The sequence below is a fragment of the Xiphophorus couchianus genome, chromosome 16, assembly GCF_001444195.1.
Source record: "Xiphophorus couchianus chromosome 16, X_couchianus-1.0, whole genome shotgun sequence".
Taxonomy (NCBI): domain Eukaryota; kingdom Metazoa; phylum Chordata; class Actinopteri; order Cyprinodontiformes; family Poeciliidae; genus Xiphophorus; species Xiphophorus couchianus.
In genome coordinates this window covers 18,627,380-18,639,755 of record NC_040243.1, presented here as the reverse complement: position 1 = coordinate 18,639,755, position 12,376 = coordinate 18,627,380, and the positions used below count along the sequence as shown (strand labels likewise).

The following is a 12,376-nucleotide window of genomic DNA, read 5'->3' as shown; positions in this document are numbered from 1 at the left end:
TACATCTACCCCAACTGGAAGAGCAGCACAAGCCCCTCGTCCTACAGAAGCATCAGGTGACGTCCACCCTGAGGAGGATCAACACCCACAAAGCTCCAGGACCGGACAAGGTGTCAGGCCAGACGCTGAAAACCTGCGCCGACCAGCTGGCAGGAGTGTTTCTGGACATTTTCGATCTGTCCCTGCAGCTCGCCATGGTTCCTGAGTGCCTCAAGTCTTCCACCATCATCCCTGTACCGAAGAAGAGGTCCATCACCAGCCTGAACGATTACCGGCCCGTCGCTCTGACCCCGGTGATCATGAAGTGCTTTGAGAGGATTCTTCTGAGGTACATCAGAGACTTCATCCCCGCAAACCTGGACAGCCTTCAGTTCGCCTACAGAGCGAACCGGTCAACAGAGGATGCTGTCTCCATCACTCTGCACACAGCCCTGACCCATCTGCAGCATCCCAACACCTACGTCAGGATGCTATTTGTAGACTTCAGCTCAGCATTTAATACCGTCATCCCAGACAAGCTGGTGCTGAAGCTACTCGAGGTGGGGCTGCCTGCTTCACTGTGCCACTGGATCAGAGACTTCCTCACCAACAGGCCTCAGGTGGTGAGAATAAGTGGCTCAACATCGTCCCCACTGGTCCTCAACACAGGCACGCCGCAGGGCTGTGTGCTCAGCCCAGCTCTCTTCACCCTGTTTACACACGACTGCGTGGCCATCCACCCCACCAACACAGTCGTGAAGTACGCGGACGACACAACAGTAGTGGGTCTCATTTCAGACAACAACGAGACCCACTACAGAGAGGAGATTCTGCAGCTCACTCAGTGGTGTTCAGCCAACAACTTGGTGCTGAACACAGGGAAGACCAAGGAGGTCATTGTGGATTACAGAAGGTCCAGGAGGTCGGCTCACACTCCCCTTCTCATAGATGGAGAAGTGGTGGAACGTGTGGACAACATCAAGTTCCTGGGCCTCCACATCACTTCTGACCTCTCCTGGAACACAAACACCTCCCACCTGGTGAAGAAAGCACAACAAAGGCTCTTCTTCCTCAGGAAACTGAGACGGGCTGGACTTTCCTCACGGCTGCTCGTGAACTTTTACAGGGCGATGATCGAGAGCATCCTCTGCCTCAACATGACTGTGTGGTATGGTAGCTGCACAGCATTGGAGAGGAAACAACTGACACGGGTGGTGAGAACAGCACAAGGCATTGTGGGATGCCCCCTCCCAGACCTGGACTCCATTTACACAGACCGGGTCAAGAAGAGAGCTGGATCCATAGCGATGGATTCCAGCCACCCGGGCCACAGACTGTTTGTGCCGCTGCCATCAGGCAAGCGGTACAGGAATATACGGACTACAACAAATAGACTGAGAAACAGTTTCTTCCCCACAGCCGTCAGAGCCATTACTCCCTGCCGCCCCCCCCTCCCACACATATCATAACCTCGCAGTCACACATACATATCCCCCACCCCCACACAGCCATATTGTTCTGCACTTTGCACTGTCACATTATCTGTACTTTGCCATAATTGGACCTGCTGCTACTTCTTTGGTGTGGTTGAGTGCCTTTAGTTAATTTAGTTGTATATATTGTTATTATTATTATTGTGTGTTTGCTTATTTATACTGTATATATTTGACCTTTTGCACGGGAGCTGCAATGGAAATTTTGTTGAATTCTGCTCAATGACAATAAATGCTATCTAATCTAATCTAATCTGACGTACTTTTATCATGTCTTTTCCCTCTCCTACCGCTGGAGGGGTTTTCGGTTTGGAGGACGGCTTCGGGGTGAGAGGCGGAGCGGAGGCGGAGGACGAGGAGCTCTGACTGGTGGAGGAAGACGTCGACACAGACATCTGACTGGCGTCGTGGAGGAAGATCCGCTCGCTGCGCCGCCGGTTCCAGCCCTCGTCCTCGCTGAAGCCCCCGACGCCGGCGGAGAGGTCGAAGCTGAATCTCCGCGGAGATCGAGGCGAGGGGCGGGCTTTCGTCAGAGGCTTTTGCTTGACCGGCAGTGCTTCGTCTCGCTTGGTGGGGCTGGGCTGGTCGCCTCGGCGGGTCGCCGGCGGCAGGTGGGGGAGCTCGGGGGCGGAGCGCCGCCCGTGCAGGAGGGAGGGGAACTTCCTCTGCCTCAAGTCCGAGCCGGAATCGGACCACTCGCACTCGGGTGAACCTGACAGAGAAAATGTGATGCAAAGCATTCTCAGTTGGTTTTAGATCTGGACTTTGACTGGGCCATTCTTTGACCTGTACATTTCAAATAGAGCTTTGCTTCCGTGTTTAGAAATGGGCAAAAATGAACTAATCACAGGCCATAAAATGTATTAAATTTAAAATTAAAAATGTTTTACCTGCTGAACAATATTTTTTAGGAAATCTATAAATTCCTTAAGATCCAAAACATAAAAAGGAGTTTCTTTTTAAAAGAAACACGGACAACCAATATTATTTCAAGGGCCACACTTTGGACATCCCGACTCTAGCAGGTTGTCCTTCAGGATTATCCTGTATTCACCACATTAACTTTCTTGTTCATAACCACAACATCCTTTTTCTTCCATCTTAAATTACTTAAATTAAAAGGAACGCCCAGAGAACCATTTTTGCCTTTGGTCCAGCAAAGCAAAATTTGTTCAAAGCCACAAAAACAACATGGAACAAATTAGCTTATTGGTCTCTATATCTATGTTTCTATATCTATGTTTCAGTTTTTAGTTTTGAAAATGTAAAACGTTGTTACACTTTTACATAAGGATGCACAATATATTGGCAGTAATATTGGTATCGGCCGCTATTAATCATTGTTTAACATATTGGCATTGGCATAATAAATAAAAACTTGCCAGAATATTATTAACCAATATTTATTTTCATTTTGCTGCTGTTTATTTATGAGGGGGAAGAGGAGAAAGTTTGACATGTGAAAGTGTTAGAGAAGCAGGCAAGGATTGCGGGTAGTTTAACTAAAGCAGAGAACCAGTAGTGAAGTCAGCAATGTGATTGCTTTTTTCAAGTTGTCTAAAGAGTAGTCATATGTAACATTTACGATATCGGTAAATATTGGTTATCTGCCTTAACGGCGATATTAATTTCGGATATCGAGATTGGCCCAAATGTTCATATCGGTTCATCCATACTCTTACATAAAGGGATTGAATATATTTTCTTCACTTGAACATAAAGTCTTTAATGGAAAATTATGTCAATAAAGCACACAGTTTGGAAGTAAAAACCTATTTCATTATTTGTGCATGTACTGCATTAAAAAAGTCTTGTAAAACTGCTTAAGCTAGAAGATTTTTTGATTTTTTAGGTCAACGTTTTTAGAAGCCACCGGTCTAGAACATAAAATCCCCCCAAAACACACAGAAGTTTACAATTTTTAACGGTACAATAAATTTGAAAGAAATCATCCAATTAGAAACGATGATCTAGAACTTATCCGAGTCAGAACTCAGATAATCTGCGTGCGTTTGGGATTACCCAGCATGCTCTGCCTGCTGCTGCAGTGTTTCCCGTCATGGAGGAGGCTCAACGGGGGCGGGCTGACAGGGAGGGCGCTGGCCGCAAACCTGGCCAGCAGACCCAGTCCGCTCTCCTCACAGCCACCATCATCATCATCCTCGTCGCCGTCATCATCGTCCGAATCCGACTCATCCTCTTCTTCATCCTCTGAGGTCTCTGTGTGGGAGAGAGAAAGCTTTGAGCACAGGCATGGAGACGGCTCGCAGCATCCGTCTGGGATTCATCTCTCACTTAGTGTTGTTTTTAATGCCTGCGAAATGTAGAGAATATAAAAATACAAAACTAAACTAAGTGGGATCTCAAGAACAATGCATCTATGCAGTCACACACACATACACACACTCCTGGTGGTGAAGATACAAGGTCCAAACCCACTGCAGCCTCCCTTCACGCCGCAAAGCTGCACAGAAACACGGAGCAGCTGAGCTTGGAGAAAAACCACAACCATGCACGAGGTGTGAGCAACACAACCAGACACACATCTGCAGAGACTGGGGGATGTGAGGGGGTAGGAGGTGAGTCGAAAGCCCGGCCTTGGAGATTTTGTATTAATGGAGCGAGAGGGTCAAGGAGGAAAACATAAAAACCTTCCGTTTTTTTTAAACTCCGACAAACCCGGCAGAGCACAGAGAGAGGCAGAGACGGACACACACTGTGGCATTCTGCTGGTTAGGCTGTGTGTTGCTGGAAGTTAGTGGTTAGGTCCAGAGCAGCAGATGAGCAGGAGGAGCTTCTCCTCAGGGGTTAGAGTGTTAACAGTGAGGGTGGATGCACAGTACACGAAGGCTTAATGTTGCATTATTATCACAGAGTAGGCTGGGAAAACTGAAGAGGATTTTTCTTTCCTTTTTTTCCCACAAAAGTTTAAAATGAAACACTTTGAAATCTACTCATACTCCCTGAATGCACCTTTCGCACATTTTCCCGCCGTTACAACCACAAACATCAAATTACTTTCTTGAGATTTTATGTGACACACCGCCACATAGTTTCCCAAGCTTTAAAAGTCTTAATCTAAATATGTACAGTATTTGTTAGTTATGGTCTGTCAAATCATAGTCATAATGAAACCATTGCTGAATGAATTGAATTTGTCACGTGCTAATTCCTCTGGTCACATAAAACCAAAACAGAACATCTTGGCCTTCATGTAAGATTTTGTGTAACAGCGCACATCACTGAGCACACCATCGCCACGGTGAGACATGGTGGTGATTGTATCATGCTGTGGGGATGCTTTACTCAGCATGGACTAGTTGGTGTTGGTGGGAAGATGGAAGGTTACACTATCAAGCAGGACAATAACCATAAACATAGAACCAGAGTTATATTGGAGTTCACAGCATGTTTGGATTGGACCAGTCAAAGTCCAGACCTGAGTGTAATTGAAAATGTGGTTCAAGGGTTAAACATTGCTCCATCCAATTTGACTGAGGGGTTGAGCTATTACGCAAAGAAAAAGGGTACAAATGTCAGACTCTGGTAGCTGCAGTGAATTGTAGCTTTACAAAATAAAAGACCCAAAAGGCGGAGTTGGACTATAAACAATTTTTAGATGTTGATTTGTAAAAGAGAGAAAAAACATTCAACTTCAGTTTTGCATTACAACATATTAGGGCCATGGTAAAAAAAAAAAAAAAAAAGTTGCACTAATAAAATATTATGAGAATAAAACAGTATTACAAGAATAAAGTCGTAATAATACGAGAATAAAAATTTTGAGAATAAAAAGTCTTTATTACAATTTTTTACATTTTTCTTAGTGTGGCTAAGAAAATTTCCCACATCATGATGCTTCCCCCACCATGTATCACTGAGCATAATGTGATCAGGTTGATTTGAAGTGTTAGTTTTCAGCCACTCACTTTTTGTGTGTCGAAATTGAATTTCAGTTTGTTAGGAGCTACTTTGTTTTGCTCTATATATTTACATACCAATACGTTGAATTTTGTGGTTGCAACAGGACGAAATGTAAATTTTAAAAAAGTCAAGCGGTATGACTTTTTTTGGTAACTACATTATTTTCCAGGAAATAGCCCAATTTTGCTGGACTGTGAATCCACGGTGTGTTAACGGCAGCAGACAGGCGTTCGCAACAAGCAGGCACTGAGAGGACAGCCCTGTGAGGCCCCTGGTAATATACTCCTTTGTGATTTGAGCCTCCATGGTTACCGTCCACCGTTCCCAAAACGCCTCTCCTTTAAACTTTTAAGCCAACAAGAGTCAGCGGTGGGGAAGTGTGGGGAAGTAACCATGGCTAGCTATGGAGAGCTTCAAATTTGCGAGAAAATAAACAAAAAAACCAACAAAACAAGATAAAAGTTAATGTTCTGTGAATGTAGCTCAATTTCCTCACGTTTCATGTTAGTGTTCAATAAATAAAATAAATGAAAAACAAAATGGAGGGAGGGGCACTTCCTACTTACAGAGCAGGCGACAGGGGTGTGGCCTCAGGCAGGGCGGGGCGGGGCGGGGCAGCGACGGGAGCGCGGCCTAGCCTTAGCGCAGACTAGCTTTAAAAGCAAAGCCTTAGCCACAGCGTAGGGTCGCCGTAGCGAGGTAGTGTAGGCTGTAGGCCGCGCTAGTCCTGGCCAAGCCTCTGTAAAGTCGCAGCGGCGGCAGCACAAGCACATGGAACAGGCTGAGAGACACTCAAAGCATCATGGGAAGGGAAATAAAGTGGGGGGCGGAGGGTCAAGGATGAGAGGGGGCAGTGAGAGGACAGAGCAAGATGTCTGAGAGAGAGCAGGGAAAAGGGTTATTTGAAGGTTTAGTAGACACACAGGAGAAGCTCGATTGTCCAAATATCCCTCAAATCTCAACCCTGTCACATCACCTGGAAACATTTCACAGAAACTACCACTAATCTGCCTGGCATATGGTGATAAAAACAAACCCAGGAATTAAGCTAGCGCTACGCTCAACTTCCTGACGTGCTCTCCAAACGTATCTGGGAGAGGCGAAGGGATATTTGACAAACGGAGCCTGCTAACGGATGTGTGAGGTGCAGTGGCAGCTGGACAGGCTGACAGAAACAGACACAACAAGATGAAACGGACACAAGGACCACAGCACTTTGCAATCTGTACCAATCAAATCAACACCTTTAATAAAGCTTAGAAATACCAAACTTGCAATACAAGCTTTGTGTGTGGGGGAGGGGAGATCTCACAATTCACATGATTTGTACAAATGCTACAAAAGAAAACACTTCAGCCAATAAAAAATCTCCATAGAAATAGGTAAACTCTTCAGAAAAAAACAAAACTAAGAAAGAAAAAAAAAAAAACTTTTGCAGGAAAAAGCCAGCAGCAAGAGAGGTAGGGATGGTGAAGCTAACGCACAGTTTGACAGGAGCTAGCTTAGCCTCACAGACACACAACCGCCTGAATCGGCAGTGAAGCTGGAAGATTTGGTCAGTAACCTTGGTCGAAGGAGTCGTCGTTGGAGGAGCTGAGGCCCGCCTCCTCCAGCAGCAGGGATAAGTGCTTGTGTTTCTTCCTCGACGATTTCTGGGTGGGCAGCAGGGAGGTCGGCAACGCCGCCGAGCGCCTCTTTCTGGACGAGCCGTCGTGGGGACGCGTCCCCGAGTGAGGAAGCCAGCCCCCTCGAGAAGAGACGAGCTCCTCTGAGTCTGAATCTGGTGCAGAGAGAGTGCGGTTAATGATCCGTGAGGCCGAGAAGGTAAAAAAATAAATAAATAAAGTCACACGTAAAGGCTGCTGGATTAAAAACACGTCGCTTGGATGTAGGACTGTACAGGGACTGACCTACAAAACGCTCAATAAGAAGACTTGATAAAGTCTTGATTGAAACTAGATATTAACCTCATCAAGTCAAAACTTTTTTGATTGTTTTTTACGTTCTGTGCTTATGCATCACTGTGTTGGCAGGGATGGATCTAGAATAATAAAGGCCCCGGAGCTGGAGCCAGTTTGGTGCCCTATTCTGGAAAAAATAAAATAAAATTTATAGGACATTAATAGGTAGGCCTACATATTGTTCAGTTTAAAATGTCCATATTGGTCTCAAAAAGATCATTTTAAAATACGAGCATATTTTCAACTGATAAATATTTGTAAAACATGCTGAGTTTTCTTTGGGCCCTGGGCTACTGCCGTTCAATCATCATCAGTCTCCCAGTAAATCCACTGAAGTTTGTGTCTGCAGCGTGAGAAAACGTGGCATTCCAGCGGTATTAGACACAGGCATCTCTGCAGAAGACATTTTGTGATTCAACCACATACGCTTCCTCTCCGGATACTCACTGTTGGAGCAGCTGCTGATCTCCGATCTCACGGGAGAAAACATGGACTTCTTCTGACCTTTCACCTTTCGGACGGTCTCGGCAGCTGAAGCTTTGGCGGTCATCTTGAGCTTCCCGGCTTTGACGGAGGAGTGAGCGCCTTGCTCCTTCAGCCCGCTTTCGGAGCATCGGTCCTTTGACTTGTCTGACCTGGAGCCGGGGGTGAGCTTGCGAGGGCCGCCGAGGGAGCCGAGCTGCGAGAGCGACAGCGCCCTGTCGAGGTCGGAGGCCAGCTGCTCCTGCTCATACAGGTGACCACGCTTCGTTTTCATGGCCTACAAACGCCACCAGACAGGTCACTAACCAGAACAACGCTCCGCAGACTCTGCTGAATCTCGGGTGACCTACCTCTAGAACGTGAGCGCTGGACGACTCCTGGTCGTTCCAGCTCTTCTTCTTTTTCTTCTTCTTCTTCTCTCCTCCAGCTCCGGTTTCCGTGTCGTCTCTGGACAGTCGGAACCTCTTTCTCTGTCCTTCCCCGGCTTCAGAGTCCTCAGAGTATTGCACTGTTCGACCCGCCCTGGCAGACAGATACACGCTTTCAAGCATGCAGTAAAATGGTTTAACTGAGTGACATTTAAAAAAAAAGCGAACCCCCTCACTTTCCATGCCTGCTGTCCTGTTTGGTAGGTGTGGGCATTTGTTTCCTTTTCCTGGGTCTTCCTCTCCCACGCCTGGTCAGACTCGTCCTCTCGTCCTCCTGCTGTTGCCTCTCTCTGACGTTGACCAGAAGAAAGTTAGATCTAAGTCACAGCGGAGGATGTCAAGCACCGTGATTAATTCATCTTGAGGTTCTCTTAGCGTAAGCGCTGACCTCTTGTCCCTGCGCCGCTGCAGTTTGCTCATCTCCCTTTGCTTCTCCTTGTACGTCTTCTGCAACTCGGCCAGGCGGACACGGTATTCCACCTCGACGGCGTCCAACATGTCCACCTTACTGTACAGCTGCACCGAAACACAAGAAGCAAACATGAGGGTCCCGCCGCCGAGGCTTCGCTGACCGACACGCATTCCTGATTCTTCGTCTTACCGGCTCTTCCTTCCTCTGCCTCCAGCTGTACTTCTTGTCGGGGTCCAGAGTTCTTGGCAGATCGATGTGGGACTGCTTTTCTATCGCCTCCAGTAAAACGTGTCTGCTCGCTTCAAGAAGACAGTCCAGACCGTCTAATGTGAGATCTGGGAGGAAAAAGCGCACAACGTTGGAATATTAGAGGAAGAGAAGAAGAAACCTAACAGAATGACGTTGAGATGCATCGATCAGGTTTCTTCCTGGACGATTTAAAACATGTTCAAATACATAATTTAAACCAGGTTCCACAGGTTTCACCAAATAAAATGTACAACTTTTTAAGTCCATTATGGATGAAATTTAAGACCTGTATCATGACAAAATGTACAAAAGAAAATCGCATACTTTATACAGCATTGCCAAGCTTTTATGCCCAGAATGATACATCATTGTATGGGTTGGAAACAAATGTGAGCTGGTGCTGGCAAAGACAAATATCGTTCAGCCAAAAAATTTACACTTACTAATGATAGACTCAAAGAAGCTAGCTAGCAAGTTTATGTTGGCAGCTAATTAGCGACAACCTGAAACGCATCGAGTCCCAGAATGTAACGAAGACGTCTGCGTGTGACTCAAGATTTTACCTGACAGGAAAGTCTAACAAATAATAAACTATATAGAATATATGAGATTAAACAGCTGTGCCACATGAAAATTTAAGACCTGTGACTAATGCATTTAAAGCCAATTTACATATATTCTAATGAATTTAATGCATTTCAAGGCCTTATTTGTATACATGAATTTAAAGCGTTTAAAGACACCTTGTAAATATTTTGACTTTTTATATTATTGTTATTCCAGCAAGTTTAATAAATTGTGGGCTCAAAAGGTTTGATTTTATCCGTTAAATTGTTTTATATTAGCAAAATAACAACCATTTTTATTTAAAATAAAACTACAACTTTCAATTTCAACAATAGTTAGTTCATTTGGTCTCATTGCCAACATAAAGCAGTTTTTAAAGTATTTGAACTGTCAATCAAGTGAAATCCTCTGATTTCTAGTGGAATGATTAGTGTGTCTCCAGAATGAGTGTGTCGATAGCGACCGCTTACCTTGTGTGTGGAAAACAAGCTCCGCCTTGTTTTGAGCCATCTGGCTGAGGAGGGCCATGCCTTCCAGAGCCACCATCTCCAGAGCGGCGGAGCTGCTGCAGGCGGAAGCAAAAGTGGGTTCCTCCACCTGGCCTTCGCGCGTCAGCGTGGGTGGGGTTCTGGGCCGGGCTTGGGCCAACTCGCTGGCCGTCAGCAGGGCCAGCATGCCCCCCATGGGGTCCTCTGAGCGGATGAGCAGCGGGAGCGGGGAGCCGAGGACGGGAGGCTCATGGGTACTTTCCTCCAGGCAAGGAGGGTAGGAGTCGGACGCGTCGTCGGGCGGAACCTGTTCACACACAGCCGTCTGGTTCGACGACACACACATCTGAGGCGCTTCTTGACTGTCTGACTCTGCAGAGATGGATTGGCGATACGGTGCCAGCTCTGCTTCCTGGATAAGTTCAGGTTTGGGCTCGTCTTCTGCAGGAGCAGAGGGCGGGGCCTTCACCGCCTGACAGGCGTTGGACGATGTTTCTGCCTTAATCTCGCCGTCGTTCTTCTCTTCCTTCCCCACTTCTCGCTGGTTTTCACCTGGTGGAATCAAAGGACTGGGAGTTTTTGGGGCTTGCCTGTCCACCTCGTCGTCCTCGGTGGCCCGGTCGGTGGTGCGGCTCAGATCCGGCTGAGGGTGCTCCTCGCAGGGCTCTCGTTTAAGGAAAGACCCCGCCTTCGGGGACTCCAGGCGCTGGGGCTTGATCTCTGCATCCAAAACCCTGAAATCGTGGTGAGATGAAGCTAAAGGATCAGGAGCAGCGGGAGAGCAGGATCGATGTGCCTCCGGGTTTTCAGCTGCCGATGCCGGGACGTGATAAGGCGGGAAGGATCCGAACGGCACAGTGATGGATTGGTAAGCGTAACCTGAAGGCAGATCTGTAACAGAGGCAAAGCAAAACACAATCGCATCATCAGCGCATACAGACCTGAGAACTCTTCACATTGTGGTTGTGAAACTACAGTTCTGGCCAGAAGGTTATGAACATTTAAAGATACAGTACATATTTTATTTGATGCATCTGAATTCATTTTTCTATGGAGTTTTAGAAAGTAGATGGGAGAGCCCATTCTTCACATTTATTGTAGATTATTTTGAATCCCCGTTAGTGTCAAAGTTATACACGCAGGCAGATTAGGCCCACAGCTGATCATTTCGATCATTTCTGATGATTCATCGATTGCTTTGACAATTTAAAAATTCCACGAAATGATTCAAGTAAACAATTAAATTCCTTCGTTGGATAAGAAAATAAACATTTTAATGTCTAACGTAGCATTCCTTTAGCGTACCTTTGATTATTTGTGTCAAAGTTTGTCTCTGCAACTAAATAAATCCTCCTAACATCAATATGTCAGATCTTTAATTTCAGCCTGTTCTGTCAACGACAAACCAGTTTGGGTTATGGCTGACAAGATTAATCAGATTAATCGTGACAAATCGCTTATTGAGTTATTGTCAAGTAATTTAGCAATCGATTAATCGTTAACTGGAATTAAAATAACCTCAAAAGGCTATTTGCTGAAAAAACAACATATTCAGAGCAATGATCAACCTGAGTTTAGATGTTATTCACCGAGGTGTGTCCAGGTTTCAGCTGTTTGACCCAAACTGGTTAAATCTTAAATTGTGGCATTCAGACTTTCATGGCATTTATATGAGTTTTCTCCTTGAGATCCAAAATCTCATTTACTAGAGAGACCTGTTTTGGTAAAATAAGCAAAACTACCAACAGCAACAAAACAAGTAGCCAAGAAATTTGACTTAAATTATATAATAAAAATAAGAACTAAAAACAAAAGCAAGTTTCACAAGAAGATTTCTCCTTTTGTCTTAGAAGAAATCTAAATTGTTCCCCAGGAGTCAAAGTCATCCAACAATGTCGCCTGTTCCCTAATATCTGGCAGCCATATTTGAGTGGTGAAGGTGCTTACCAGAATAGATGTCTTCAAAGGGTGTAGAGGTCGACTTTTTCCTTTGCTCCCTCACTCCCGCCTCCCCCTCCTCCTGTTTGGGTCGCCGCGGCGAGGACGGGGGCGGAGAGGCCGAGCGTGGAGACGTCGGGTGAGGCAGGAGCTTCGGTGCGTGAGACAGGACTCTGTGTCCTCCCTCCTCTGACTTCAGGGTGGTCACCGGGGCGGGGGGCGGAGGCAGAGGGGTGAGGGAGGACGTGGACGGCGTCGGAGATCGGGAGGGAGGAGGGGGCTTGCGAGGATGCAGCACAGGTAAGGGCGACGGCGAGGATATGGAGGAGGGTCGGGTTTTCGGGTCGGTGTTCCGCTTGTCGACTTTGTCTTCGATCTCTGGGCGGTGCTCACTGGCCTTCAGGCGCTCCTGGGGCAGAGCAGAGGAGATATTTCTGACATGTGTGTGTGTGTG

General features: G+C 46.3%; 1 protein-coding gene across 4 annotated transcripts in view; it reads right to left on the bottom strand.

Moving 5' to 3' along the window:
• tnrc18 (trinucleotide repeat containing 18) overlaps positions 1–12,376 on the bottom strand; it is a 64,028-nt gene that overhangs the window by 16,950 nt on the left and 34,702 nt on the right. For all 4 annotated transcript variants that reach the window (XM_028042437.1, XM_028042435.1, XM_028042434.1 and 1 more), the window contains 10 exons: positions 11,932–12,331; positions 9,967–10,875; positions 8,870–9,015; positions 8,657–8,784; positions 8,445–8,558; positions 8,191–8,362; positions 7,805–8,117; positions 6,961–7,176; positions 3,495–3,692; positions 1,736–2,184 (listed from right to left, as the gene is read on the bottom strand). In XM_028042437.1, the coding sequence (XP_027898238.1) occupies positions 1,736–2,184; positions 3,495–3,692; positions 6,961–7,176; positions 7,805–8,117; positions 8,191–8,362; positions 8,445–8,558; positions 8,657–8,784; positions 8,870–9,015; positions 9,967–10,875; positions 11,932–12,331 (3,045 nt within the window). The remainder of the gene's footprint in view (positions 1–1,735; positions 2,185–3,494; positions 3,693–6,960; positions 7,177–7,804; positions 8,118–8,190; positions 8,363–8,444; positions 8,559–8,656; positions 8,785–8,869; positions 9,016–9,966; positions 10,876–11,931; positions 12,332–12,376) is intronic.